At 44.0% G+C, this 26,125-nt stretch overlaps 1 protein-coding gene and 30 non-coding genes across 33 annotated transcripts in view; 1 reads left to right on the top strand and 30 right to left on the bottom strand.

Annotated features, from left to right (window-relative positions):
- arpin (actin related protein 2/3 complex inhibitor) overlaps positions 1-24,678 on the top strand; it is a 66,177-nt gene extending 41,499 nt beyond the window's left edge. Inside the window, exons 4-7 of one of the 3 annotated variants that reach the window (XR_015116744.1) lie at positions 21,423-21,629; positions 22,685-22,848; positions 22,974-23,074; positions 24,435-24,678. Coding sequence is in view for 1 of the 3 variants with exons in the window: in XM_086207670.1 (XP_086063796.1) it covers positions 21,423-21,629; positions 22,685-22,848; positions 24,435-24,443 (380 nt within the window). In the remaining 2 variants the exon portion in view is untranslated. The remainder of the gene's footprint in view (positions 1-21,422; positions 21,630-22,684; positions 22,849-22,973; positions 23,075-24,434) is intronic. The other 2 variants (XR_015116743.1, XM_086207670.1) reach the window with 2 other exon arrangements.
- trnag-gcc (transfer RNA glycine (anticodon GCC)) lies at positions 372-442 on the bottom strand. The gene has a single exon. It is a non-coding gene; the product is annotated as a tRNA-Gly (tRNA).
- Positions 861-931, bottom strand: trnag-gcc (transfer RNA glycine (anticodon GCC)). The gene has a single exon. It is a non-coding gene; the product is annotated as a tRNA-Gly (tRNA).
- Positions 1,350-1,420, bottom strand: trnag-gcc (transfer RNA glycine (anticodon GCC)). The gene has a single exon. It is a non-coding gene; the product is annotated as a tRNA-Gly (tRNA).
- On the bottom strand, positions 1,839-1,909 carry trnag-gcc (transfer RNA glycine (anticodon GCC)). The gene has a single exon. It is a non-coding gene; the product is annotated as a tRNA-Gly (tRNA).
- Positions 2,328-2,398, bottom strand: trnag-gcc (transfer RNA glycine (anticodon GCC)). Its single transcript has one exon. It is a non-coding gene; the product is annotated as a tRNA-Gly (tRNA).
- Positions 2,817-2,887, bottom strand: trnag-gcc (transfer RNA glycine (anticodon GCC)). Its single transcript has one exon. It is a non-coding gene; the product is annotated as a tRNA-Gly (tRNA).
- Positions 3,306-3,376, bottom strand: trnag-gcc (transfer RNA glycine (anticodon GCC)). The gene has a single exon. It is a non-coding gene; the product is annotated as a tRNA-Gly (tRNA).
- On the bottom strand, positions 3,795-3,865 carry trnag-gcc (transfer RNA glycine (anticodon GCC)). The gene has a single exon. It is a non-coding gene; the product is annotated as a tRNA-Gly (tRNA).
- Positions 4,284-4,354, bottom strand: trnag-gcc (transfer RNA glycine (anticodon GCC)). Its single transcript has one exon. It is a non-coding gene; the product is annotated as a tRNA-Gly (tRNA).
- trnag-gcc (transfer RNA glycine (anticodon GCC)) lies at positions 4,773-4,843 on the bottom strand. Its single transcript has one exon. It is a non-coding gene; the product is annotated as a tRNA-Gly (tRNA).
- On the bottom strand, positions 5,262-5,332 carry trnag-gcc (transfer RNA glycine (anticodon GCC)). Its single transcript has one exon. It is a non-coding gene; the product is annotated as a tRNA-Gly (tRNA).
- On the bottom strand, positions 5,751-5,821 carry trnag-gcc (transfer RNA glycine (anticodon GCC)). The gene has a single exon. It is a non-coding gene; the product is annotated as a tRNA-Gly (tRNA).
- trnag-gcc (transfer RNA glycine (anticodon GCC)) lies at positions 6,728-6,798 on the bottom strand. The gene has a single exon. It is a non-coding gene; the product is annotated as a tRNA-Gly (tRNA).
- Positions 7,216-7,286, bottom strand: trnag-gcc (transfer RNA glycine (anticodon GCC)). The gene has a single exon. It is a non-coding gene; the product is annotated as a tRNA-Gly (tRNA).
- On the bottom strand, positions 7,705-7,775 carry trnag-gcc (transfer RNA glycine (anticodon GCC)). The gene has a single exon. It is a non-coding gene; the product is annotated as a tRNA-Gly (tRNA).
- On the bottom strand, positions 9,171-9,241 carry trnag-gcc (transfer RNA glycine (anticodon GCC)). Its single transcript has one exon. It is a non-coding gene; the product is annotated as a tRNA-Gly (tRNA).
- On the bottom strand, positions 9,660-9,730 carry trnag-ucc (transfer RNA glycine (anticodon UCC)). The gene has a single exon. It is a non-coding gene; the product is annotated as a tRNA-Gly (tRNA).
- Positions 10,149-10,219, bottom strand: trnag-ucc (transfer RNA glycine (anticodon UCC)). The gene has a single exon. It is a non-coding gene; the product is annotated as a tRNA-Gly (tRNA).
- Positions 10,638-10,708, bottom strand: trnag-gcc (transfer RNA glycine (anticodon GCC)). The gene has a single exon. It is a non-coding gene; the product is annotated as a tRNA-Gly (tRNA).
- Positions 11,616-11,686, bottom strand: trnag-gcc (transfer RNA glycine (anticodon GCC)). The gene has a single exon. It is a non-coding gene; the product is annotated as a tRNA-Gly (tRNA).
- On the bottom strand, positions 12,594-12,664 carry trnag-gcc (transfer RNA glycine (anticodon GCC)). The gene has a single exon. It is a non-coding gene; the product is annotated as a tRNA-Gly (tRNA).
- Positions 13,083-13,153, bottom strand: trnag-ucc (transfer RNA glycine (anticodon UCC)). The gene has a single exon. It is a non-coding gene; the product is annotated as a tRNA-Gly (tRNA).
- On the bottom strand, positions 13,572-13,642 carry trnag-gcc (transfer RNA glycine (anticodon GCC)). Its single transcript has one exon. It is a non-coding gene; the product is annotated as a tRNA-Gly (tRNA).
- Positions 14,549-14,619, bottom strand: trnag-gcc (transfer RNA glycine (anticodon GCC)). The gene has a single exon. It is a non-coding gene; the product is annotated as a tRNA-Gly (tRNA).
- Positions 15,038-15,108, bottom strand: trnag-gcc (transfer RNA glycine (anticodon GCC)). Its single transcript has one exon. It is a non-coding gene; the product is annotated as a tRNA-Gly (tRNA).
- On the bottom strand, positions 15,527-15,597 carry trnag-gcc (transfer RNA glycine (anticodon GCC)). Its single transcript has one exon. It is a non-coding gene; the product is annotated as a tRNA-Gly (tRNA).
- trnad-guc (transfer RNA aspartic acid (anticodon GUC)) lies at positions 16,016-16,086 on the bottom strand. Its single transcript has one exon. It is a non-coding gene; the product is annotated as a tRNA-Asp (tRNA).
- Positions 16,505-16,575, bottom strand: trnag-gcc (transfer RNA glycine (anticodon GCC)). The gene has a single exon. It is a non-coding gene; the product is annotated as a tRNA-Gly (tRNA).
- trnad-guc (transfer RNA aspartic acid (anticodon GUC)) lies at positions 16,993-17,063 on the bottom strand. The gene has a single exon. It is a non-coding gene; the product is annotated as a tRNA-Asp (tRNA).
- Positions 17,482-17,552, bottom strand: trnag-gcc (transfer RNA glycine (anticodon GCC)). Its single transcript has one exon. It is a non-coding gene; the product is annotated as a tRNA-Gly (tRNA).
- Positions 24,679-26,125: the final 1,447 nt, after the last annotated feature.

Genomic DNA, 26,125 nt, shown 5'->3' with positions numbered 1-26,125 from the left:
GCTTTATTCCAGCATGGCTGCTGTCAGCGCTGAATTTCCCTCATCATCTGACCAACAGATACTTTCAGTTGGACAATGCTGAAAAGTTTTTTTGGGAGCATCGACATGGCCGTTTGCAGTGGCTTGAGCTCCATTTTGAACTAGAGTTTGTGTCAGCACCAATAAGCTGTGTACGCATCTTTGGTCAGGTCACAGCCCCTGACTGAGGAATGGGTTGAAATCCCACTTTTTACTATTACCAACATACATTCTAATCAAACACATATGGGGATACAAATGTTTCTGGTCCAACGCAGTGTTGTTGAGCAGAGGAGTTACCTGCATTCATCCAAAATGTCAGACTGATTGATCATTAAAATCAAATAATCCATTGCATTGGCCGGGAATCGGACCCGGGTCTCCCGCGTGGCAGGCGAGAATTCTACCACTGAACCACCAATGCCTGATGTGCTCAGTCACATGAAAATTTGAAACTATCCATTTATATGCGCTTTATTCCAGCATGGCAGCTCTCAGCGCTGAATTTCCCTCATCATCTGACCAACAGATACTTTCAGTTGGACAATGCTGAAAAGTTTTTTTGGGAGCATCGACATGGCCGTTTGCAGTGGCTTGAGCTCCATTTTGAACTAGAGTTTGTGTCAGCACCAATAAGCTGTGTACGCATCTTTGGTCAGGTCACAGCCCCTGACTGAGGAATGGGTTGAAATCCCACTTTTTACTATTACCAACATACATTCTAATCAAACACATATGGGGATACAAATGTTTCTGGTCCAACGCAGTGTTGTTGAGCAGAGGAGTTACCTGCATTCATCCAAAATGTCAGACTGATTGATCATTAAAATCAGATAATCCATTGCATTGGCCGGGAATCGGACCCGGGCCTCCCGCGTGGCAGGCGAGAATTCTACCACTGAACCACCAATGCCTGATGTGCTCAGTTACATGAAAATTTCAAACTATCCATTTATATGCGCTTTCTTCCAGCATGGCAGCTCTCAGCGCTGAATTTCCCTCATCATCTGACCAACAGATACTTTCAGTTGGACAATGCTGAAAAGTTTTTTTGGGAGCATCGACATGGCCGTTTGCAGTGGCTTGAGCTCCATTTTGAACTAGAGTTTGTGTCAGCACCAATAAGCTGTGTACGCATCTTTGGTCAGGTCACAGCCCCTGACTGAGGAATGGGTTGAAATCCCAATTTTTACTATTACCAACATACATTCTAATCAAACACATATGGGGATACAAATGTTTCTGGTCCAACGCAGTGTTGTTGAGCAGAGGAGTTACCTGCATTCATCCAAAATGTCAGACTGATTGATCATTAAAATCAAATAATCCATTGCATTGGCCGGGAATCGGACCCGGGCCTCCCGCGTGGCAGGCGAGAATTCTACCACTGAACCACCAATGCCTGATGTGCTCAGTCACATGAAAATTTCAAACTATCCATTTATATGCGCTTTATTCCAGCATGGCAGCTCTCAGCGCTGAATTTCCCTCATCATCTGACCAACAGATACTTTCAGTTGGACAATGCTGAAAAGTTTTTTTGGGAGCATCGACATGGCCGTTTGCAGTGGCTTGAGCTCCATTTTGAACTAGAGTTTGTGTCAGCACCAATAAGCTGTGTACGCATCTTTGGTCAGGTCACAGCCCCTGACTGAGAAATGGGTTGAAATCCCACTTTTTACTATTACCAACATACATTCTAATCAAACACATATGGGGATACAAATGTTTCTGGTCCAACGCAGTGTTGTTGAGCAGAGGAGTTACCTGCATTCATCCAAAATGTCAGACTTATTGATCATTAAAATCTAATAATCCATTGCATTGGCCGGGAATCGGACCCCGGCCTCCCACGTGGCAGGCGAGAATTCTACCACTGAACCACCAATGCCTGATGTGCTCAGACAAATGAAAATTTCAAACTATACATTTATATGCGCTTTATTCCAGCATGGCTGCTGTCAGCGCTGAATTTCCCTCATCATCTGACCAACAGATACTTTCAGTTGGACAATGCTGAAAAGTTTTTTTGGGAGCATCGACATGGCCGTTTGCAGTGGCTTGAGCTCCATTTTGAACTAGAGTTTGTGTCAGCACCAATAAGCTGTGTACGCATCTTTGGTCAGGTCACAGCCCCTGACTGAGGAATGTGTTGAAATCCCACTTTTTACTATTACCAACATACATTCTAATCAAACACATATGGGGATACAAATGTTTCTGGTCCAACGCAGTGTTGTTGAGCAGAGGAGTTACCTGCATTCATCCAAAATGTCAGACTGATTGATCATTAAAATCTAATAATCCATTGCATTGGCCGGGAATCGGACCCTGGCCTCCCGCGTGGCAGGCGAGAATTCTACCACTGAACCACCAATGCCTGATGTGCTCAAAAAAATGAAAATTTTAAACTATACATTTATATGCGCTTTATTCCAGCATGGCTGCTGTCAGCGCTGAATTTCCCTCATCATCTGACCAACAGATACTTTCAGTTGGACAATGCTGAAAAGTTTTTTTGGGAGCATCGACATGGCCGTTTGCAGTGGCTTGAGCTCCATTTTGAACTAGAGTTTGTGTCAGCACCAATAAGCTGTGTACGCATCTTTGGTCAGGTCACAGCCCCTGACTGAGGAATGGGTTGAAATCCCACTTTTTACTATTACCAACATACATTCTAATCAAACACATATGGGGATACAAATGTTTCTGGTCCAACGCAGTGTTGTTGAGCAGAGGAGTTACCTGCATTCATCCAAAATGTCAGACTGATTGATCATTAAAATCAAATAATCCATTGCATTGGCCGGGAATCGGACCCGGGCCTCCCGCGTGGCAGGCGAGAATTCTACCACTGAACCACCAATGCCTGATGTGCTCAGTCACATGAAAATTTCAAACTATCCATTTATATGCGCTTTATTCCAGCATGGCAGCTCTCAGCGCTGAATTTCCCTCATCATCTGACCAACAGATACTTTCAGTTGGACAATGCTGAAAAGTTTTTTTGGGAGCATCGACATGGCCGTTTGCAGTGGCTTGAGCTCCATTTTGAACTAGAGTTTGTGTCAGCACCAATAAGCTGTGTACGCATCTTTGGTCAGGTCACAGCCCCTGACTGAGAAATGGGTTGAAATCCCACTTTTTACTATTACCAACATACATTCTAATCAAACACACATGGGGATACAAATGTTTCTGGTCCAACGCAGTGTTGTTGAGCAGAGGAGTTACCTGCATTCATCCAAAATGTCAGACTGATTGATCATTAAAATCAAATAATCCATTGCATTGGCCGGGAATCGGACCCGGGCCTCCCGCGTGGCAGGCGAGAATTCTACCACTGAACCACCAATGCCTGATGAACTCAGATAAAGGAAAATTTCAAAGTATCCATTTATATGCGCTTTATTCCAGCATGGCAGCTGTCAGCGCTGAATTTCCCTCATCATCTGACCAACAGATACTTTCAGTTGGACAATGCTGAAAAGTTTTTTTGGGAGCATCGACATGGCCGTTTGCAGTGGCTTGAGCTCCATTTTGAACTAGAGTTTGTGTCAGCACCAACGAGCTGTTTACGCATCTTTGGTCAGGTCACAGCCCCTGACTGAGGAATGTGTTGAAATCCCACTTCTTACAATTTCCAACGTACATTCTAATCAAACACATATGGGGATACAAATGTTTCTGGTCCAACGCAGTGTTGTTGAGCAGAGGAGTTACCTGCATTCATCCAAAATGTCAGACTGATTGATCATTAAAATCTAACAATCCATTGCATTGGCCGGGAATCGGACCCAGGCCTCCCGCGTGGCAGGCGAGAATTCTACCACTGAACCACCAATGCCTGATGTGCTCACACAAATGAAAATTTTAAACTATACATTTATATGCGCTTTCTTCCAGCATGGCTGCTGTCAGCGCTGAATTTCCCTCATCATCTGACCAACAGATACTTTCAGTTGGACAATGCTGAAAAGTTTTTTTGGGAGCATCGACATGGCCGTTTGCAGTGGCTTGAGCTCCATTTTGAACTAGAGTTTGTGTCAGCACCAATAAGCTGTGTACGCATCTTTGGTCAGGTCACAGCCCCTGACTGAGGAATGTGTTGAAATCCCACTTTTTACAATTTCCAACGTACATTCTAATAAAACACATATCGGGATACAAATGTTTCTGGTCCAACGCAGTGTTGTTGAGCAGAGGAGATACCTGCATCCGTTCAGAATTTCAGACTGTTTCAACATGTAACTCAAAGAAACAACTGCATTGGCCAGGAAACGAACCCAGGCCTCCCGCGTGGCAGGCGAGAATTCTACCACTGAACCACCAATGCCTGATGTGCTCAGATAAAGGAAAATTTCAAACTATCCATTTATATGCGCTTTATTCCAGCATGGCAGCTCTCAGCGCTGAATTTCCCTCCTCATCTGACCAACAGATACTTTCAGTTGGACAATGCTGAAAAGTTTTTTTGGGAGCATCGACATGGCCGTTTGCAGTGGCTTGAGCTCCATTTTGAACTAGAGTTTGTGTCAGCACCAATAAGCTGTGTACGCATCTTTGGTCAGGTCACAGCCCCTGACTGAGGAATGGGTTGAAATCCCACTTTTTACTATTACCAACATACATTCTAATCAAACACATATGGGGATACAAATGTTTCTGGTCCAACGCAGTGTTGTTGAGCAGAGGAGTTACCTGCATTCATCCAAAATGTCAGACTGATTGATCATTAAAATCAAATAATCCATTGCATTGGCCGGGAATCGGACCCGGGCCTCCCGCGTGGCAGGCGAGAATTCTACCACTGAACCACCAATGCCTGATGTGCTCCGTCACATGAAAATTTCAAAGTATCCATTTATATGCGCTTTATTCCAGCATGGCAGCTGTCAGCGCTGAATTTCCCTCATCATCTGACCAACAGATACTTTCAGTTGGACAATGCTGAAAAGTTTTTTTGGGAGCATCGACATGGCCGTTTGCAGTGGCTTGAGCTCCATTTTGAACTAGAGTTTGTGTCAGCACCAACGAGCTGTTTACGCATCTTTGGTCAGGTCACAGCCCCTGACTGAGGAATGTGTTGAAATCCCACTTCTTACAATTTCCAACGTACATTCTAATCAAACACATATGGGGATACAAATGTTTCTGGTCCAACGCAGTGTTGTTGAGCAGAGGAGTTACCTGCATTCATCCAAAATGTCAGACTGATTGATCATTAAAATCAAATAATCCATTGCATTGGCCGGGAATCGGACCCGGGCCTCCCGCGTGGCAGGCGAGAATTCTACCACTGAACCACCAATGCCTGATGTGCTCAAAAAAATGAAAATTTTAAACTATACATTTATATGCGCTTTATTCCAGCATGGCTGCTGTCAGCGCTGAATTTCCCTCATCATCTGACCAACAGATACTTTCAGTTGGACAATGCTGAAAAGTTTTTTTGGGAGCATCGACATGGCCGTTTGCAGTGGCTTGAGCTCCATTTTGAACTAGAGTTTGTGTCAGCACCAATAAGCTGTGTACGCATCTTTGGTCAGGTCACAGCCCCTGACTGAGGAATGGGTTGAAATCCCACTTTTTACTATTACCAACATACATTCTAATCAAACACATATGGGGATACAAATGTTTCTGGTCCAACGCAGTGTTGTTGAGCAGAGGAGTTACCTGCATTCATCCAAAATGTCAGACTGATTGATCATTAAAATCAAATAATCCATTGTATTGGCCGGGAATCGGACCCAGGCCTCCCACGTGGCAGGCGAGAATTCTACCACTGAACCACCAATGCCTGATGTGCTCAAAAAAATGAAAATTTCAAACTATCCATTTATATGCGCTTTATTCCAGCATGGCAGCTGTCAGCGCTGAATTTCCCTCATCATCTGACCAACAGATACTTTCAGTTGGACAATGCTGAAAAGTTTTTTTGGGAGCATCGACATGGCCGTTTGCAGTGGCTTGAGCTCCATTTTGAACTAGAGTTTGTGTCAGCACCAATAAGCTGTGTACGCATCTTTGGTCAGGTCACAGCCCCTGACTGAGGACTGGGTTGAAATCCCACTTTTTAATATTACCAACATACATTCTAATCAAACACATATGGGGATACAAATGTTTCTGGTCCAACGCAGTGTTGTTGAGCAGAGGAGTTACCTGCATTCATCCAAAATGTCAGACTGATTGATCATTAAAATCAAATAATCCATTGCATTGGCCGGTAATCGGGCCCGGGCCGCCCGCGTGGCAGGCGAGAATTCTACCACTGAACCACCAATGCCTGATGTGCTCAAAAAATGAAAATTTTAAACTATCCATTTATATGCGCTTTATTCCAGCATGGCAGCTCTCAGCGCTGAATTTCCCTCATCATCTGACCAACAGATACTTTCAGTTGGACAATGCTGAAAAGTTTTTTTGGGAGCATCGACATGGCCGTTTGCAGTGGCTTGAGCTCCATTTTGAACTAGAGTTTGTGTCAGCACCAACGAGCTGTTTACGCATCTTTGGTCAGGTCACAGCCCCTGACTGAGGAATGTGTTGAAATCACACTTCTTACAATTTCCAACGTATATTCTAATCAAACACATATGGGGATACAAATGTTTCTGGTCCAACGCAGTGTTGTTGAGCAGAGGAGTTACCTGCATTCATCCAAAATGTCAGACTGATTGATCATTAAAATCTAATAATCCATTGCATTGGCCGGGAAACGGACCCGGGCCTCCCGCGTGGCAGGCGAGAATTCTACCACTGAACCACCAATGCCTGATGTGCTCAAAAAATGAAAATTTTAAACTATCCATTTATATGCGCTTTATTCCAGCATGGCTGCTGTCAGCGCTGAATTTCCCTCATCATCTGACCAACAGATACTTTCAGTTGGACAATGCTGAAAAGTTTTTTTGGGAGCATCGACATGGCCGTTTGCAGTGGCTTGAGCTCCATTTTGAACTAGAGTTTGTGTCAGCACCAACGAGCTGTTTACGCATCTTTGGTCAGGTCACAGCCCCTGACTGAGGAATGTGTTGAAATCCCACTTCTTACAATTTCCAACGTACATTCTAATCAAACACATATGGGGATACAAATGTTTCTGGTCCAACGCAGTGTTGTTGAGCAGAGGAGTTACCTGCATTCATCCAAAATGTCAGACTGATTGATCATTAAAATCAAATAATCCATTGCATTGGCCGGGAATCGGACCCGGGCCTCCCGCGTGGCAGGCGAGAATTCTACCACTGAACCACCAATGCCTGATGTGCTCCGTCACATGAAAATTTCAAAGTATCCATTAATATGCGCTTTATTCCAGCATGGCTGCTGTCAGCGCTGAATTTCCCTCATCATCTGACCAACAGATACTTTCAGTTGGACAATGCTGAAAAGTTTTTTTGGGAGCATCGACATGGCCGTTTGCAGTGGCTTGAGCTCCATTTTGAACTAGAGTTTGTGTCAGCACCAATAAGCTGTGTACGCATCTTTGGTCAGGTCACAGCCCCTGACTGAGGAATGGGTTGAAATCCCACTTTTTACTATTACCAACATACATTCTAATCAAACACATATGGGGATACAAATGTTTCTGGTCCAACGCAGTGTTGTTGAGCAGAGGAGTTACCTGCATTCATCCAAAATGTCAGACTGATTGATCATTAAAATCAAATAATCCATTGTATTGGCCGGGAATCGGACCCAGGCCTCCCGCGTGGCAGGCGAGAATTGTACCACTGAACCACCAATGCCTGATGTGCTCCGTCACATGAAAATTTCAAAGTATCCATTTATATGCGCTTTATTCCAGCATGGCTGCTGTCAGCGCTGAATTTCCCTCATCATCTGACCAACAGATACTTTCAGTTGGACAATGCTGAAAAGTTTTTTTGGGAGCATCGACATGGCCGTTTGCAGTGGCTTGAGCTCCATTTTGAACTAGAGTTTGTGTCAGCACCAATATGCTGTGTACGCGTCTTTGGTCAGGTCACAGCCCCTGACTGAGGAATGTGTTGAAATCCCACTTTTTACAATTTCCAACGTACATTCTAATAAAACACATATCGGGATACAAATGTTTCTGGTCCAACGCAGTGTTGTTGAGCAGAGGAGATACCTGCATCCGTTCAGAATTTCAGACTGTTTCAACATGTAACTCAAAGAAACAACTGTATGGCCAGGAATCGAACCCAGGCCTCCCGCGTGGCAGGCGAGAATTCTACCACTGAACCACCAATGCCTGATGTGCTCCGTCACATGAAAATTTCAAAGTATCCATTTATATGCGCTTTATTCCAGCATGGCTGCTGTCAGCGCTGAATTTCCCTCATCATCTGACCAACAGATACTTTCAGTTGGACAATGCTGAAAAGTTTTTTTGGGAGCATCGACATGGCCGTTTGCAGTGGCTTGAGCTCCATTTTGAACTAGAGTTTGTGTCAGCACCAACGAGCTGTTTACGCATCTTTGGTCAGGTCACAGCCCCTGACTGAGGAATGTGTTGAAATCCCACTTCTTACAATTTCCAACGTACATTCTAATCAAACACATATGGGGATACAAATGTTTCTGGTCCAACGCAGTGTTGTTGAGCAGAGGAGATACCTGCATCCGTTCAGAATTTCAGACTGTTTCAACATGTAACTCAAAGAAACAACTGCATGTGCCAGGAATCGAACCCAGGCCTCCCGCGTGGCAGGCGAGAATTCTACCACTGAACCACCAATGCCTGATGTGCTCAGTCACATGAAAATTTCAAACTATCCATTTATATGCGCTTTATTCCAGCATGGCAGCTGTCAGCGCTGAATTTCCCTCATCATCTGACCAACAGATACTTTCAGTTGGACAATGCTGAAAAGTTTTTTTGGGAGCATCGACATGGCCGTTTGCAGTGGCTTGAGCTCCATTTTGAACTAGAGTTTGTGTCAGCACCAACGAGCTGTTTACGCATCTTTGGTCAGGTCACAGCCCCTGACTGAGGAATGTGTTGAAATCCCACTTCTTACAAATTCCAACGTACATTCTAATCAAACACATATCGGGATACAAATGTTTCTGGTCCAACGCAGTGTTGTTGAGCAGAGGAGTTACCTGCATTCATCCAAAATGTCAGACTGATTGATCATTAAAATCAAATAATCCATTGCATTGGCCGGGAATCGGACCCAGGCCTCCCGCGTGGCAGGCGAGATTTCTACCACTGAACCACCAATGCCTGATGTGCTCAGTCACATGAAAATTTCAAAGTATCCATTTATATGCGCTTTATTCCAGCATGGCAGCTGTCAGCGCTGAATTTCCCTCATCATCTGACCAACAGATACTTTCAGTTGGACAATGCTGAAAAGTTTTTTTGGGAGCATCGACATGGCCGTTTGCAGTGGCTTGAGCTCCATTTTGAACTAGAGTTTGTGTCAGCACCAACGAGCTGTTTACGCATCTTTGGTCAGGTCACAGCCCCTGACTGAGGAATGTGTTGAAATCCCACTTCTTACAAATTCCAACGTACATTCTAATCAAACACATATCGGGATACAAATGTTTCTGGTCCAACGCAGTGTTGTTGAGCAGAGGAGTTACCTGCATTCATCCAAAATGTCAGACTGATTGATCATTAAAATCAAATAATCCATTGCATTGGCCGGGAATCGGACCCGGGCCTCCCGCGTGGAAGGCGAGAATTCTACCACTGAACCACCAATGCCTGATGTGCTCAGACAAAGGAAAATTTTAAACTATCCATTTATATGCGCTTTATTCCAGCATGGCAGCTGTCAGCGCTGAATTTCCCTCATCATCTGACCAACAGATACTTTCTGTTGGACAATGCTGAAAAGTTTTTTTGGGAGCATCGACATGGCCGTTTGCAGTGGCTTGAGCTCCATTTTGAACTAGAGTTTGTGTCAGCACCAATAAGCTGTGTACGCATCTTTGGTCAGGTCACAGCCCCTGACTGAGGAATGGGTTGAAATCCCACTTTTTACTATTACCAACATACATTCTAATCAAACACATATGGGGATACAAATGTTTCTGGTCCAACGCAGTGTTGTTGAGCAGAGGAGTTACCTGCATTCATCCAAAATGTCAGACTGATTGATCATTAAAATCAAATAATCCATTGCATTGGCCGGGAATCGGACCCGGGCCTCCCGCGTGGAAGGCGAGAATTCTACCACTGAACCACCAATGCCTGATGTGCTCAGACAAAGGAAAATTTTAAACTATCCATTTATATGCGCTTTATTCCAGCATGGCAGCTGTCAGCGCTGAATTTCCCTCATCATCTGACCAACAGATACTTTCTGTTGGACAATGCTGAAAAGTTTTTTTGGGAGCATCGACATGGCCGTTTGCAGTGGCTTGAGCTCCATTTTGAACTAGAGTTTGTGTCAGCACCAACGAGCTGTTTACGCATCTTTGGTCAGGTCACAGCCCCTGACTGAGGAATGTGTTGAAATCCCACTTCTTACAATTTCCAACGTACATTCTAATCAAACACATATGGGGATACAAATGTTTCTGGTCCAACGCAGTGTTGTTGAGCAGAGGAGTTACCTGCATTCATCCAAAATGTCAGACTGATTGATCATTAAAATCAAATAATCCATTGCATTGGCCGGGAATCGGACCCGGGCCTCCCGCGTGGCAGGCGAGAATTCTACCACTGAACCACCAATGCCTGATGTGCTCACACAAATGAAAATTTTAAACTATACATTTATATGCGCTTTCTTCCAGCATGGCTGCTGTCAGCGCTGAATTTCCCTCATCATCTGACCAACAGATACTTTCAGTTGGACAATGCTGAAAAGTTTTTTTGGGAGCATCGACATGGCCGTTTGCAGTGGCTTGAGCTCCATTTTGAACTAGAGTTTGTGTCAGCACCAATAAGCTGTGTACGCATCTTTGGTCAGGTCACAGCCCCTGACTGAGGAATGGGTTGAAATCCCACTTTTTACTATTACCAACATACATTCTAATCAAACACATATGGGGATACAAATGTTTCTGGTCCAACGCAGTGTTGTTGAGCAGAGGAGTTACCTGCATTCATCCAAAATGTCAGACTGATTGATCATTAAAATCAAATAATCCATTGTATTGGCCGGGAATCGGACCCAGGCCTCCCGCGTGGCAGTCGAGAATTCTACCACTGATCCACCAATGCCTGATGTGCTCAGAAAAATGAAAATTTTAAACTATCCATTTATATGCGCTTTATTCCAGCATGGCTGCTGTCAGCACTGAATTTTCCTCATCATCTGACCAACAGATACTTTCAGTTGGACAATGCTGAAAAGTTTTTTTGGGAGCATCGACATGGCCGTTTGCAGTGGCTTGAGCTCCATTTTGAACTAGAGTTTGTGTCAGCACCAACGAGCTGTGTACGCGTCTTTGGTCAGGTCACAGCCCCTGACTGAGGAATGTGTTGAAATCCCACTTCTTACAATTTCCAACGTACATTCTAATCAAACACATATGGGGATACAAATGTTTCTGGTCCAACGCAGTGTTGTTGAGCAGAGGAGTTACCTGCATTCATCCAAAATGTCAGACTGATTGATCATTAAAATCAAATAATCCATTGCATTGGCCGGGAATCGGACCCAGGCCTCCCGCGTGGCAGGCGAGATTTCTACCACTGAACCACCAATGCCTGATGTGCTCAGATAAATGAAAATTTCAAAGTATCCATTTATATGCGCTTTATTCCAGCATGGCAGCTGTCAGCGCTGAATTTCCCTCATCATCTGACCAACAGATACTTTCAGTTGGACAATGCTGAAAAGTTTTTTTGGGAGCATCGACATGGCCGTTTGCAGTGGCTTGAGCTCCATTTTGAACTAGAGTTTGTGTCAGCACCAATAAGCTGTGTACGCGTCTTTGGTCAGGTCACAGCCCCTGACTGAGGAATGTGTTGAAATCCCACTTCTTACAATTTCCAACGTACATTCTAATCAAACACATATGGGGATACAAATGTTTCTGGTCCAACGCAGTGTTGTTGAGCAGAGGAGATACCTGCATCCGTTCAGAATTTCAGACTGTTTCAACATGTAACTCAAAGAAACAACTGCATGTGCCAGGAATCGAACCCAGGCCTCCCGCGTGGCAGGCGAGAATTCTACCACTGAACCACCAATGCCTGATGTGCTCAGTCACATGAAAATTTCAAACTATCCATTTATATGCGCTTTATTCCAGCATGGCAGCTGTCAGCGCTGAATTTCCCTCATCATCTGACCAACAGATACTTTCAGTTGGACAATGCTGAAAAGTTTTTTTGGGAGCATCGACATGGCCGTTTGCAGTGGCTTGAGCTCCATTTTGAACTAGAGTTTGTGTCAGCACCAACGAGCTGTTTACGCATCTTTGGTCAGGTCACAGCCCCTGACTGAGGAATGTGTTGAAATCCCACTTCTTACAAATTCCAACGTACATTCTAATCAAACACATATCGGGATACAAATGTTTCTGGTCCAATGCAGTGTTGTTGAGCAGAGGAGTTACCTGCATTCATCCAAAATGTCAGACTGATTGATCATTAAAATCAAATAATCCATTGCATTGGCCGGGAATCGGACCCAGGCCTCCCGCGTGGCAGGCGAGATTTCTACCACTGAACCACCAATGCCTGATGTGCTCAGTCACATGAAAATTTCAAACTATCCATTTATATGCGCTTTATTCCAGCATGGCAGCTGTCAGCGCTGAATTTCCCTCATCATCTGACCAACAGATACTTTCAGTTGGACAATGCTGAAAAGTTTTTTTGGGAGCATCGACATGGCCGTTTGCAGTGGCTTGAGCTCCATTTTGAACTAGAGTTTGTGTCAGCACCAACGAGCTGTTTACGCATCTTTGGTCAGGTCACAGCCCCTGACTGAGGAATGTGTTGAAATCCCACTTCTTACAAATTCCAACGTACATTCTAATCAAACACATATCGGGATACAAATGTTTCTGGTCCAACGCAGTGTTGTTGAGCAGAGGAGTTACCTGCATTCATCCAAAATGTCAGACTGATTGATCATTAAAATCAAATAATCCATTGCATTGGCCGGGAATCGGACCCAGGCCTCCCGCGTGGAAGGCGAGAATTCTACCACTGAACCACCAATGCCTGATGTGCTCAGACAAAGGAAAATTTTAAACTATCCATTTATATGCGCTTTATTCCAGCATGGCAGCTGTCAGCGCTGAATTTCCCTCATCATCTGACCAACAGATACTTTCTGTTGGACAATGCTGAAAAGTTTTTTTGGGAGCATCGACATGGCCGTTTGCAGTGGCTTGAGCTCCATTTTGAACTAGAGTTTGTGTCAGCACCAACGAGCTGTTTACGCATCTTTGGTCAGGTCACAGCCCCTGACTGAGGAATGTGTTGAAATCCCACTTCTTACAATTTCCAACGTACATTCTAATCAAACACATATGGGGATACAAATGTTTCTGGTCCAACGCAGTGTTGTTGAGCAGAGGAGTTACCTGCATTCATCCAAAATGTCAGACTGATTGATCATTAAAATCAAATAATCCATTGCATTGGCCGGGAATCGGACCCGGGCCTCCCGCGTGGCAGGCGAGAATTCTACCACTGAACCACCAATGCCTGATGTGCTCAGTTAAATGAAAATTTTAAACTATCCATTTATATGCGCTTTATTCCAGCATGGCTGCTGTCAGCGCTGAATTTCCCTCATCATCTGACCAACAGATACTTTCAGTTGGACAATGCTGAAAAGTTTTTTTGGGAGCATCGACATGGCCGTTTGCAGTGGCTTGAGCTCCATTTTGAACTAGAGTTTGTGTCAGCACCAATAAGCTGTGTACGCGTCTTTGGTCAGGTCACAGCCCCTGACTGAGGAATGGGTTGAAATCCCACTTTTTACAATTTCCAACGTACATTCTAATAAAACACATATCGGGATACAAATGTTTCTGGTCCAACGCAGTGTTGTTGAGCAGAGGAGATACCTGCATCCGTTCAGAATTTCAGACTGTTTCAACATGTAACTCAAAGAAACAACTGTATGGCCAGGAATCGAACCCAGGCCTCCCGCGTGGCAGGCGAGAATTCTACCACTGAACCACCAATGCCTGATGTGCTCCGTCACATGAAAATTTCAAAGTATCCATTTATATGCGCTTTATTCCAGCATGGCAGCTGTCAGCGCTGAATTTCCCTCATCATCTGACCAACAGATACTTTCAGTTGGACAATGCTGAAAAGTTTTTTTGGGAGCATCGACATGGCCGTTTGCAGTGGCTTGAGCTCCATTTTGAACTAGAGTTTGTGTCAGCACCAACGAGCTGTTCACGCATCTTTGGTCAGGTCACAGCCCCTGACTGAGGAATGTGTTGAAATCCCACTTCTTACAATTTCCAACGTACATTCTAATCAAACACATATGGGGATACAAATGTTTCTGGTCCAACGCAGTGTTGTTGAGCAGAGGAGTTACCTGCATTCATCCAAAATGTCAGACTGATTGATCATTAAAATCAAATAATCCATTGCATTGGCCGGGAATCGGACCCGGGCCTCCCGCGTGGCAGGCGAGAATTCTACCACTGAACCACCAATGCCTGATGTGCTCAGTCACATGAAAATTTCAAACTATCCATTTATATGCGCTTTATTCCAGCATGGCAGCTGTCAGCGCTGAATTTCCCTCATCATCTGACCAACAGATACTTTCAGTTGGACAATGCTGAAAAGCTTTTTTGGGAGCATCGACATGGCCGTTTGCAGTGGCTTGAGCTCCATTTTGAACTAGAGTTTGTGTCAGCACCAATAAGCTGTGTACGCATCTTTGGTCAGGTCACAGCCCCTGACTGAGGAATGGGTTGAAATCCCACTTCTTACAATTTCCAACGTACATTCTAATCAAACACATATGGGGATACAAATGTTTCTGGACCAACGCAGTGTTGTTGAGCAGAGGAGTTACCTGCATTCGTTCAGAATTTCAGACTGTTTGAACATGTACCTGAAAGAAACAACTGCATTGGCCGGGAATCGGACCCGGGCCTCCCGCGTGGCAGGCGAGAATTCTACCACTGAACCACCAATGCCTGATGTGCTCAGACAAATGAAAATTTCAAGCTATACATTTATATGCGCTTTATTCCAGCATGGCTGCTGTCAGCGCTGAATTTCCCTCATCATCTGACCAACAGATACTTTCAGTTGGACAATGCTGAAAAGTTTTTTTGGGAGCATCGACATGGCCGTTTGCAGTGGCTTGAGCTCCATTTTGAACTAGAGTTTGTGTCAGCACCAATAAGCTGTGTACGCATCTTTGGTCAGGTCACAGCCCCTGACTGAGGAATGGGTTGAAATCCCACTTTTTACTATTACCAACGTACATTCTAATCAAACACATATGGGGATACAAATGTTTCTGGTCCAACGCAGTGTTGTTGAGCAGAGGAGTTACCTGCATTCATCCAAAATGTCAGACTGATTGATCATTAAAATCAAATAATCCATTGCATTGGCCGGGAATCGGACCCAGGCCTCCCGCGTGGCAGGCGAGATTTCTACCACTGAACCACCAATGCCTGATGTGCTCAGATAAATGAAAATTTCAAAGTATCCATTTATATGCGCTTTATTCCAGCATGGCAGCTGTCAGCGCTGAATTTCCCTCATCATCTGACCAACAGATACTTTCAGTTGGACAATGCTGAAAAGTTTTTTTGGGAGCATCGACATGGCCGTTTGCAGTGGCTTGAGCTCCATTTTGAATTAGAGTTTGTGTCAGCACCAACGAGCTTTTTACGCATCTTTGGTCAGGTCACAGCCCCTGACTGAGGAATGTGTTGAAATCCCACTTCTTACAATTTCCAACGTACATTCTAATCAAACACATATGGGGATACAAATGTTTCTGGTCCAACGCAGTGTTGTTGAGCAGAGGAGTTACCTGCATTCGTTCAGAATTTCAGACTGTTTCAACATGGAACTCAAAGAAACAACTGCATTGGCCGGGAATCGGACCCGAGCTTCCCACGTGACAGGCGAGAATTCTACCACTGAACCACCAATGCCTGATGTGCTCAGTCACATGAAAATTTCAAACTATCCATTTATATGCGCTTTATTCCAGCATGGCAGCTGTCAGCGCTGAATTTCCCTCATCATCTGACCAACAGATACTTTCAGTTGGACAATGCTGAAAAGCTTTTTTGGGAGCATCGACATGGCCGTTTGCAGTGGCTTGAGCTCCATTTTGAACTAGAGTTTGTGTCAGCACCAATAAGCTGTGTACCTATCTTTGGTCAGGTCACAGCCCCTGACTGAGGAATGGGTTGAAATCCCACTTTTTACTATTACCAACATACATTCTAATCAAACACATATGGGTATACAAATGTTTCTGGTCCAACGCAGTGTTTTTGAGCAGAGGAGTTACCTGCATTCATCCAAAATGTCAGACTGATTGATCATTAAAATCAAATAATCCAATGCATTGGCCGGGAATCGGACCCGGGCCTCCCGCGTGGCAGGCGAGAATTCTACCACTGAACCACCAATGCCTGATGTGCTCAGTCACATGAAAATTTCAGACTATCCATTTATATGCGCTTAATTCCAGCATGGCAGCTCTCAGCGCTGAATTTCCCTCATCATCTGACCAACAGATACTTTCAGTTGGACAATGCTGAAAAGTTTTTTTGGGAGCATCGACATGGCCGTTTGCAGTGGCTTGAGCTCCATTTTGAACTAGAGTTCTTTCAGCAACAATGATCTGTGTACGCATCTTTGGACAGGTCACTGCCCCTGACTGAGGAATGGGTTGAAATCCCACTTCTTACAATTTCCAACGTACATTCTAATCAAACACATATGGGGATACAAATGTTTCTGGTCCAACGCAGTGTTGTTGAGCAGAGGAGTTACCTGCATTCGTTCAGAATTTCAGACTGTTTCAACATGGAACTCAAAGAAACAACTGCATTGGCCGGGAATCGGACCCGAGCTTCCCACGTGACAGGCGAGAATTCTACCACTGAACCACCAATGCCTGATGTGCTCAGTCACATGAAAATTTCAAACTAACCATTTATATGCGCTTTATTCCAGCATGGCAGCTGTCAGCGCTGAATTTCCCTCATCATCTGACCAACAGATACTTTCAGTTGGACAATGCTGAAAAGCTTTTTTGGGAGCATCGACATGGCCGTTTGCAGTGGCTTGAGCTCCATTTTGAACTAGAGTTTGTGTCAGCACCAACGACCTTTTTACGTGTCTTTGGTCAGGTCACAGCCCCTGATTGAGGAATGGGTTGAAATCCCACTTTTTACTATTACCAACGTACATTCTAATCAAACACATATGGGGATACAAATGTTTCTGGTCCAACGCAGTGTTGTTGAGCAGAGGAGTTACCTGCATTCATCCAAAATGTCAGCCTTTTTGATCATTAAAATCAAATAATCCATTGCATTGGCCGGGAATCGGACCCAGGCCTCCCGCGTGGCAGGCGAGAATTCTACCACTGAACCACCAATGCCTGATATGCTCAGACAAATGAAAATTTCAAACTATCCACTTATATGCGCTTTATTCCAGCATGGCAGCTGTCAGCACTGAATTTCCCTCATCGTCTGACCAACAGATACTTTCAGTTGGACAATGCTGAAAAGTTTTTTTGGGAGCATCAACATGGCCGTTTTCAGTGGCTTGAGCTCCATTTTGAACTAGAGTTTTTGTCAGCACCAACAAGCTGTGTACGCATCTTTGGACAGGTCACAGCCCGTGACTGAGGAATGGGTTGAAATCCCACTTCTTACAATTTCCAACGTACATTCTAATCAAACACATATGGGGATACAAATGTTTCTGGTCCAACGCAGTGTTTTTGAGCAGAGGAGTTACCTGCATTAGTTCATAATGTCAGACTTTTTCAACATGTAATTCATAGAAATCACTGCATTTATTTCAATATGGCAGTTCTGAGCTCTGAGCCCCAAATTTTTTTGGGAGCATCAACATGGCCGCATTCTCTGAACCACTTGCTGCACCAGCTGCCTGGTTGGCCCCTTCGCTACGCCCTTCATCAGGCTCCTGATACTTTTGTGCCTTCGTGGCTCTTGTAGCTTTTCCCTCAATGCCTCATAGATTTCGATCTCATGCACGTCTGACACCAAGTGTGAACAGTTGAGCCACTTTGCGAAGGCGGTGGCATGGAATAAAACAGAAAGAGGCCAATCCAGCAATTCTTCCCAAGAAGACTCTTTATTCTATGTAGGCAATTAGATTCAAGACATGACAAAAGATCTTGACAGGGATCCAACCATCAACATGGGCAGATGGAAACTGGTGCCTTCTATACCCACTTGATAGTATTCCCCCCTAGCCCCAACAAAGAGCAGGGATCTCCCTCTGTCCACAGAAAACTCTCTTAGCTCGCGACACCGCATCAACAACCCCCAGAAATTAACATTCTAAATTTCATCCATGATTTATTATTATCATTCATTAAAAATTGGCCAAACACCCAATGTAATAAATTTGCATTGTTCATTATGGCAACACCCCGCTCTCAATTCTGACCGTGGTCTCTCCCGGAACGTTTCTCTGGTGACGGTATTCTCCCGGATTCTTCTGGACCCGGACACCTGGAGGCCACAACAGAAAGGGGATTGGCACTATCAAACACTGGCACCTGATTGCACTCTCCCCCGTGGAGCTTTGGCACCACGAAGCCTCCTTCTACTGCTCGATGTCTCCAATCCTCATCGTCACATCCCTCTCTCCAGATAGGTGGAGCAACGCTGGAGCAGCCGCATCCGCCTAAGGATAATAATAATTAAATAAATATGCATAATCAATAAATAAAGATGCATCAAGTTGAATAGGTAGCCGTGTGCAAATCCACTCTGTAACTTACTGTGCAAACTTCAATAAAGTGCCGATCTGAAAGTGCATGTGCCATTATTAAAGGCAAGGCAATTTTATTTGTATAGCCCGTTTTCACAAACAGTTTGTCTCAAAGGGCTTCACATGGCATCATAACAACATCCTCTGCCCTTAGACCCTCACATCGACTGAGGAAAAACTCCATAGAAAACCCTTTTAACAGGGAAAAATCTGAGAAACCTCAGGGTGAGCAACAGAGGAGGGATCCCTCACCCAGGACGGACAGACGTGCAGTAGATGTTGTTACAGACAAGAAAACAGTTTACAATACAAAATGTGGGAAACACGGAAATGTTAATAACAGCTGAAGAAGGAAGCTTCTGGTAGGGGAGGCAGGGAGAGCAAGCCAGCTTGATGGGGGACTGGATGGCAGACTGGTTCATGGAAGGGGAGCGCAGGCCGGTGTAACAGTAGGGAATAAGAGGGGGGGGGGCGATGCAGGCGGCGGTTGGGGCTCTGGTGGATCTGTGGAAACACAGAGAGACTGCGACACACCAAGGCCAAACTACAAAGTGCAACAAGTAATGGTAATGACAGTTCCAAAAATGTGCAGGGAGGAGAGGAGGAGAGAGGGGGAGAGGAGAGGAGAGGAGGGAAGGGCTCCATGTAACCTGATGTGTCCCCCAGCAGTCTAAGCCTGTAGCAGCATAGCTATCAATGGTTCAGAGCTACCTGAACCAGTCCTAACTGAAGGCTCTGTCATAGAGGAAGGTCTTAAGCCTGGACTTAAACGTAGTTAAAGTGTCTGCCTCTCTGACCCATGGAGAGAGCTGGTTCCACAGTAAAGGAGCCCGGTAACTAAAGGCTCTACCTCCCAGTCTGTTTTTATTGATACTGGGAATCACTAAAAGACCTGCATTCTGGGAGCGGAGTGCTCTGGTCGGACAGTAGGGACTAATGAGCTCTTTCAAATAGGATGGAGCTTTATCATTGAGAGCCTTATAAGTTAGCAGAAGGACTTTGAAGTCGATTCTAGATCCTACAGGAAGCCAGTGGAGAGAAGCTAAAGTGGGAGAGATGTGTTCTCTCTTCTTAACTCCCGTCAAAACCCTCGCTGCAGCGTTCTGGACCAGCTGGAGACTCTTTAGAGAGTATTTAGGACATCCTGACAGGAGAGAGTTGCAGTAGTCCAGCCGAGAAGTGATAAATGCATGCACCAGTTTTTCAGCATCACTCTGGGAAAGGATATTCCTAATCTTAGCGATACTTCGCAGATGGAAGAAGGCGGTCCTAGTCACATGCTTTATGTGGGAGCTGAAGGAAAGGTCCTGGTCAAAAATGACCCCAAGGTTCCTTGCAGTTGTACTCGAAGTTAGGGTGATGCCATCTAGAGTAGAGATCCGATTCAAGAGTGTGTCCCTGTGGTGTTTAGGTCCAAAAATGATTACCTCAGTTTTATCTGAATTGAGCATTAAGAAGTTAAGCATTAAGAAGTTAGAAGACATCCAGGATTTAATGTCTTTCAGGCAGTCTTGCAGATGAGTAAGCTGGCTTGTGTCGTCTGGCTCCATCGACAAGTAAAGTTGTGTGTCATCTGCATAACAGTGGAAGTTGATCGAGTGCTTCCGGATTATGTCACCTAATGGGAGCATGTAAAGAGTGAAGAGAATCGGTCCTAACCACTAATTAAAGTGCTGTGCTAATTGTGAAATACTGCTAAAAACAACCCCGGTGCAACCTTTTTACATCACTACTGTAACGAAGGGCTCCTCGTTAGTCCAAAGCCGTGTTTTTGAGCAGAGGAGTTACCTGCATTCCTGCATAATGCTGACAACATCATTCTATATTCAGTAGGCCCTACTCTCCCCTTTGCAGCCGCATCACTTCAGATCATCCTCACCTCCATTGAACAGTTTTTTCATAGCCTTCATCTCTCCTTCAACACCAAAAAGACCAAATGCATCATTTTTGACCGGAACCACGATCCCACCACTCGCTCTCCCCCAAATATCTTCTGTGCTGATGGCTGTCCTCCAGACTTTGTGACATGTTACAAATACCTTGGTCTCTGGCTGGACTCATCCCCCACATTCGAAACCCACATTAAACATCTCCAGTCCAGTATATATATATATATATATATACAGTATATATATGCAAGAGGGGACTGGGCTAATTGGACACTCAAAATTGACCATAGGTATGACTGTGAGCGTAAATGCTTGTCTGTCCTGCGATGGACTGGTGACCCGTCCAGGGTGGACCTCGCTTCTCCCCTGAAGGCAGCTGGGATAGGCTCCAGCCCTTGATGGGATAAGTGGTAGAAAATTGTTGGATGGGACATAGAAGTGCAGTTGAAACTGCCACCTACCTTATGATGTGTTGGTCTCCCAGATTCTGTCAAAACAATTTTCAACCATCAAGACATGGACCCCCTCAATACCTTTGAACGTGTCATCATGAGACATTTCCAAAATTTCACTAATGTCATGATATATGTGTGTGTTTTCTTTTTCTTCAGAGGTAGAAGCCAAAGGGGAATCAGATATTTTGTCCGAGGATCAGTTGTCAGCAATCGTGAATAAAGCCGAGCTGGTGAAGATGACTCAGAAGTGCAAACCCTGTGGGACCTGGGCCTTCTGGTACCCCGAGTCAGAGATGGAAAAAACAGAGCCTGAGATGGGAATGGATGTGCGGCTGAAAACCAGAGGAAACAGTCCTTTCATCTGTGAGCCTTAACTAACAAAACTGTTCCATCTTTCTCCTTCAGAGAAGCAGAAACCAGCTTGTCTTAGTTGATAACAGAATACTTTTTTGTTCCCTGAAGTTTTCAAGGTCTTACCAGCTCTATGGCAGTGTGAAAGAAATTCTCTCCCTGGTTAGAATCTCTATTGAATTGAAAACCCTCATCCTCACCCCTTCATTTCCTTGCCCCCAGTCCCTGTCTGACCTCCTCTATCCCCTCCCAGACGCTGAGATAATCTGATAGAGATCTGCTCTTCATCCATTAGTGTGGTAAATGATAAATGGACTCAGTTTTATATTGCGCTTTTCTACCTTAGCAGCACTCAAAGCACTTTACAGTGTCATCTCATTCACCCATTCACACACACTGATGGTGGAGGCTACCATGCAAGGCACCAACCTTGCCAACCATCAGGAGCAATTATGGGTCCAGTATCTTGCTCAAGGACACTTCGACATGGTTACCGGGTTGAGAATCGAACCAGCGACCCTTCGGTTGCTAGACGGCCCCTCTACCCCTGAGCCATGCCGCAGCCCACACGCAATGGAACACGGAACTCTCTCCTGTCCAAGACCCACTCTGCCATACCCAGTGTTCTCGGGTGTAATAATTTGAGACGAAAAACTGAAATGGCCAAATAAGAACAATGCTTGTTTCTAACAATCCATCTTTCAGAATATGTTTGTGGTAGCCATTTCTGTAAGATCTTTTCACACAGTCAGACAGCGTGATAATACGTCACTCCTTGGGCGCTCAGCATTGGTATTTCCACTTCAATAAAGAACATCAGTTTATGAGGCAGTCCTTCTCACTCCTGAAAGAGTATGACCACATAAGGCCCAGACACCATCTGAATTTATTTTAAGTGATCAGATCCCAGGATGTGTTGATTGTGTGAAAAACATGATCTTAAGGTTAACTTGTGATCAGATCATGCAAGGCAGATCTGTGAACACTTCATTGTGTCCTGTCTATGTTCTTTTTGTGGGTGATTTTTTTCCCTGATTGTTTTTTTCTTTTTCCTTTGTTGCTTCTAGTCTCCCTAGCGAAAGTGAACGGTGGCACAGTGACCAAGTGTAACTTTGCTGGTGAGGAGAAGGCTGGAGCTTCATGGACAGATAAGATTATGGCAAACAAAGCAGAAGCAAGCAGCACACAGATGCCTGGAGGGGAAGGAGAGGGAGCACAGGAGGATGAGTGGGTAAAGAAAATTTCTCTCTGTCTCACACACAAATATATTTGTTCATATTGGATATTATATTTATATTGGAAAGTATTTGTAATAAACATACAACATGGAGTTTTGAACCATATTGTTTCTTCCAGTCTTGCATACACTTGCTTATGTGACTGAGTTCAGAGAAAGAGGGAGAGAAAGAATTAGCCTCTAGACCAGTCTCCAAACCCAGAGCTGTAAGTTACTCCAGGTAGGAGGTGTTTGTTCCAACCCTACTCTTGCAGATCTTGATCCAAGTACTGATTGGTTAAACATTAGAAACAGATCGATCTGAACATTTAACTCAGGTTAGGAGCTTGAACAAATACTCTTTATGACTTGTAGGACCAAGTTGAAACATAACGATCGCCACAGCCTGAAAACTCAACCAGCTGATAAAATCATTATGTGGATATTCATCAGCAGAAATATAAAGTATAAGGATTGATATGATTATAAAAGTTAGGACACTTATGAAATGAGTTTAATGTCATATAAGACATGGATAAGGAGATTTAGACTGAGTAGAGGGTCATTATCCATGATTAATAGAATCATATTGGGACCTGTGTGCATCAGGAGTGGGTAGGTAGGTGCCATATGTTGGTGCCCACAAGCTACACATTCAGAGGTGGATTAATGTCTTCTGTCATCTTTGAATTAAACTCTTTAGACTTTTTTACATTCTTGTCATTTTAAGACATATTAGTATTATGGCAGAGTGGCACTGATGTTACGGTGCAGCTAATTTGTCTGTCATTAGGTGCACAGTAGACTTGATGATAAGAGGAACCTCCAGCGCCAACTGCAACTGCAAGCTAGTGCATGATTTCTTGCACTCGTGAGACAAATTTTCCTCGTAGATGTAAATATCAAACTGTCACACTGTCAGCCTGATCTCACCAGCTCAAGAGCTGAGCCCTGCAGCTATGGCTGGACTCCCTTCAACCTAGAACCTCTATAATGAATCAGGACATAGATAGAGATCTCTGATGCCGGTGGCAAAACTGAGTAGTAGAAAGTTGTGTCTCTCAGTTATGTTAATGTTAGTCGACTAAACAGCTTGATGTACAAATAATGCAGAAAGGAAGCTCACCAGAGTGTAACATCTTTGTCTTGTATACAATCTTTGGCCAGCTGAAGTAAAAGCAGCATGGAGGACGATTACAGTGTTTTTGTTGTATTTAGGCTCTTGTTCTTTTTTTCAAAGTCAATGGAGACTGAACCTCTCTCTGAAATTGTGTCTGAGATGACTTCTGAATAGTTAAGGCTGTTTTTTTTTTTTAGTACAAACCAAATGAAACACAAACTTGTCTTCAATCATTATTATTATTATTATTATCAGACATATTTAGAGTTCCTTCATATGTTATATTATGTAATCTTACTGCATGTGTCTCCCACATCTTTAGCGATGGATGTGGCGTGAGCTGTAAAACTTCAAGCTTTGAACAATGATTTGACCCAACGGGAAGTGGATAGCATATGGTGGCTGTTACTGTTGTTCAGCATGTATACAAAACCGCTGATGCTCTGGACGTTCCATTAACACAAATTTGTTTGTCTCTCAGGATGATTGAAGAAAAGCCAGATCCCCCTGCCACCCTGCTCCTCTACACTGCAACACTCCTCAGGCTCTTGAGAGGGAATGTTTTCATGTATACTTTGAGTTGGATCCCTGTACTTCTACGAGTGGGACTCATTACTTGGCTTTTATATCTAAATGTGTGGGACCTGTAATATAAATGTAATGTACCCCAATAAATAAAACTCCAGCGCCAGTCAGACAGTATTTAATTCTCTATGGGAGCCGAAGATATTGCATCTACTGATCAGTGGTTAAACTCCATCCGGAGCGCATGTGGGTTGTCTTTCTCGTCTCATAGTTCTGATTACAATTCCCCCAAAAAGTGGTTGGTAACTTTTACAATAGAAGTGCATCAAAAACAGTAATACTTCATGAATTAAAGTGCAGAAAATGTTTTTACTGAAGCAAAATTAGTCATTTAAACTCTTTGTGATCCTTTGGAGGAAGATCTCTCCAGTAACGCTTGACCTGAACCTTCACTGCCCTAACCAACCCCCATTTCCATCCATCTTTGCTGTCACCCATAAAGTTAACATGAACACCAACGGTAAACGATCGCTAGACATACCAGTAAACTGTTAACTCTAAGTTAATAGAGCTTTAAACACTAGTTAACAGTTTATAAGCTGTACAGTTACAGAAATATGTCCCATAAAAATGACAACTCATGAAAAATATGTGAAGCTTATAACTGGAAGCCAACCACAAACTCTGCCATTTCTATCCTAACTTCTTGAAAAAGTCATGTTCTCTGTGTTCACCTCCTTCTCGGACAAAGTCAGCACCCTGAACGAATGACACTGGCCTAAAAAAATCACTCGATGGAACAAATCCTGGACGACAAACAGGTTAAACTAAACTACACAACTCTTAGTGTATGTTTCCCTGACAGTCACAAGAACCTCTTGTTTTTAAATGTGCTTTTATTTTCAATGCATTTTTTCCACTCAAACCTACAGAAGTATGTTGCATTCATCTGAGAAAAAAACAAATCCCCATTTTTCTGAATAAGATAATTATTCTTGTTAATTCAGAAACCAGCCCTTTGTGGTTCCAGGGTAATGGGCATTGCTTGCTTTTTCAAATAATCCTATATATAAAATAAGTAAGAAATAAGTAACAGAAATATTTGGACGACGCGGGGCGTGACTTGTCTGACGCGGTTCACGCCCCTGCGTCGTCCAAATATTTCTGTTAATGGACACCTCGAAGGGCATTATCCTGCTTATACCATGGTCACTTACTAAAAAAAATGTTAAATCAGTTATTCATGCTTTCATGTGTTTCACAGTCAAAATCATTAGTTTATAACAAGCCACAGCTGAGCGAACTATTTAATCTCTCATCTGCAGCCGTTGTAGTCTAGCAGGCTACAAAGTGAGATGATGGCTTGTCCACAGGAAATATTAACAACATTCAAACTATCAACGTTTTATTAAGCTAGTCTACAGCAAATGGGTTTCTTCGTGTTTAGCTCGTCCTTGTCTTCCTCTAATTTGGGTTTGGGTGTCACCTCCTTGTGCCGTTTCTCGGCTTTCTTTTCTCTCCTCTTTTGCATCCCAGTCATCAAGATTGTTAAATTCACCAAATAAGTTAAGTGATAAAATCACTCATGTTGGTTTCCTGCTCTGCTGTCTGTGTCTCTGCTGCGGTAGCTTCCTCTGAGCCTCTGTT

This window comes from Aulostomus chinensis, chromosome 7, assembly GCF_037954235.1.
Source record: "Aulostomus chinensis isolate RoL2024-O1b breed Wild chromosome 7, RoL_Achi_v1.0, whole genome shotgun sequence".
Classification (NCBI taxonomy): domain Eukaryota; kingdom Metazoa; phylum Chordata; class Actinopteri; order Syngnathiformes; family Aulostomidae; genus Aulostomus; species Aulostomus chinensis.
Note: the sequence above shows the minus strand (reverse complement) of the source record. Positions and strands in the feature narration are given on the sequence as shown.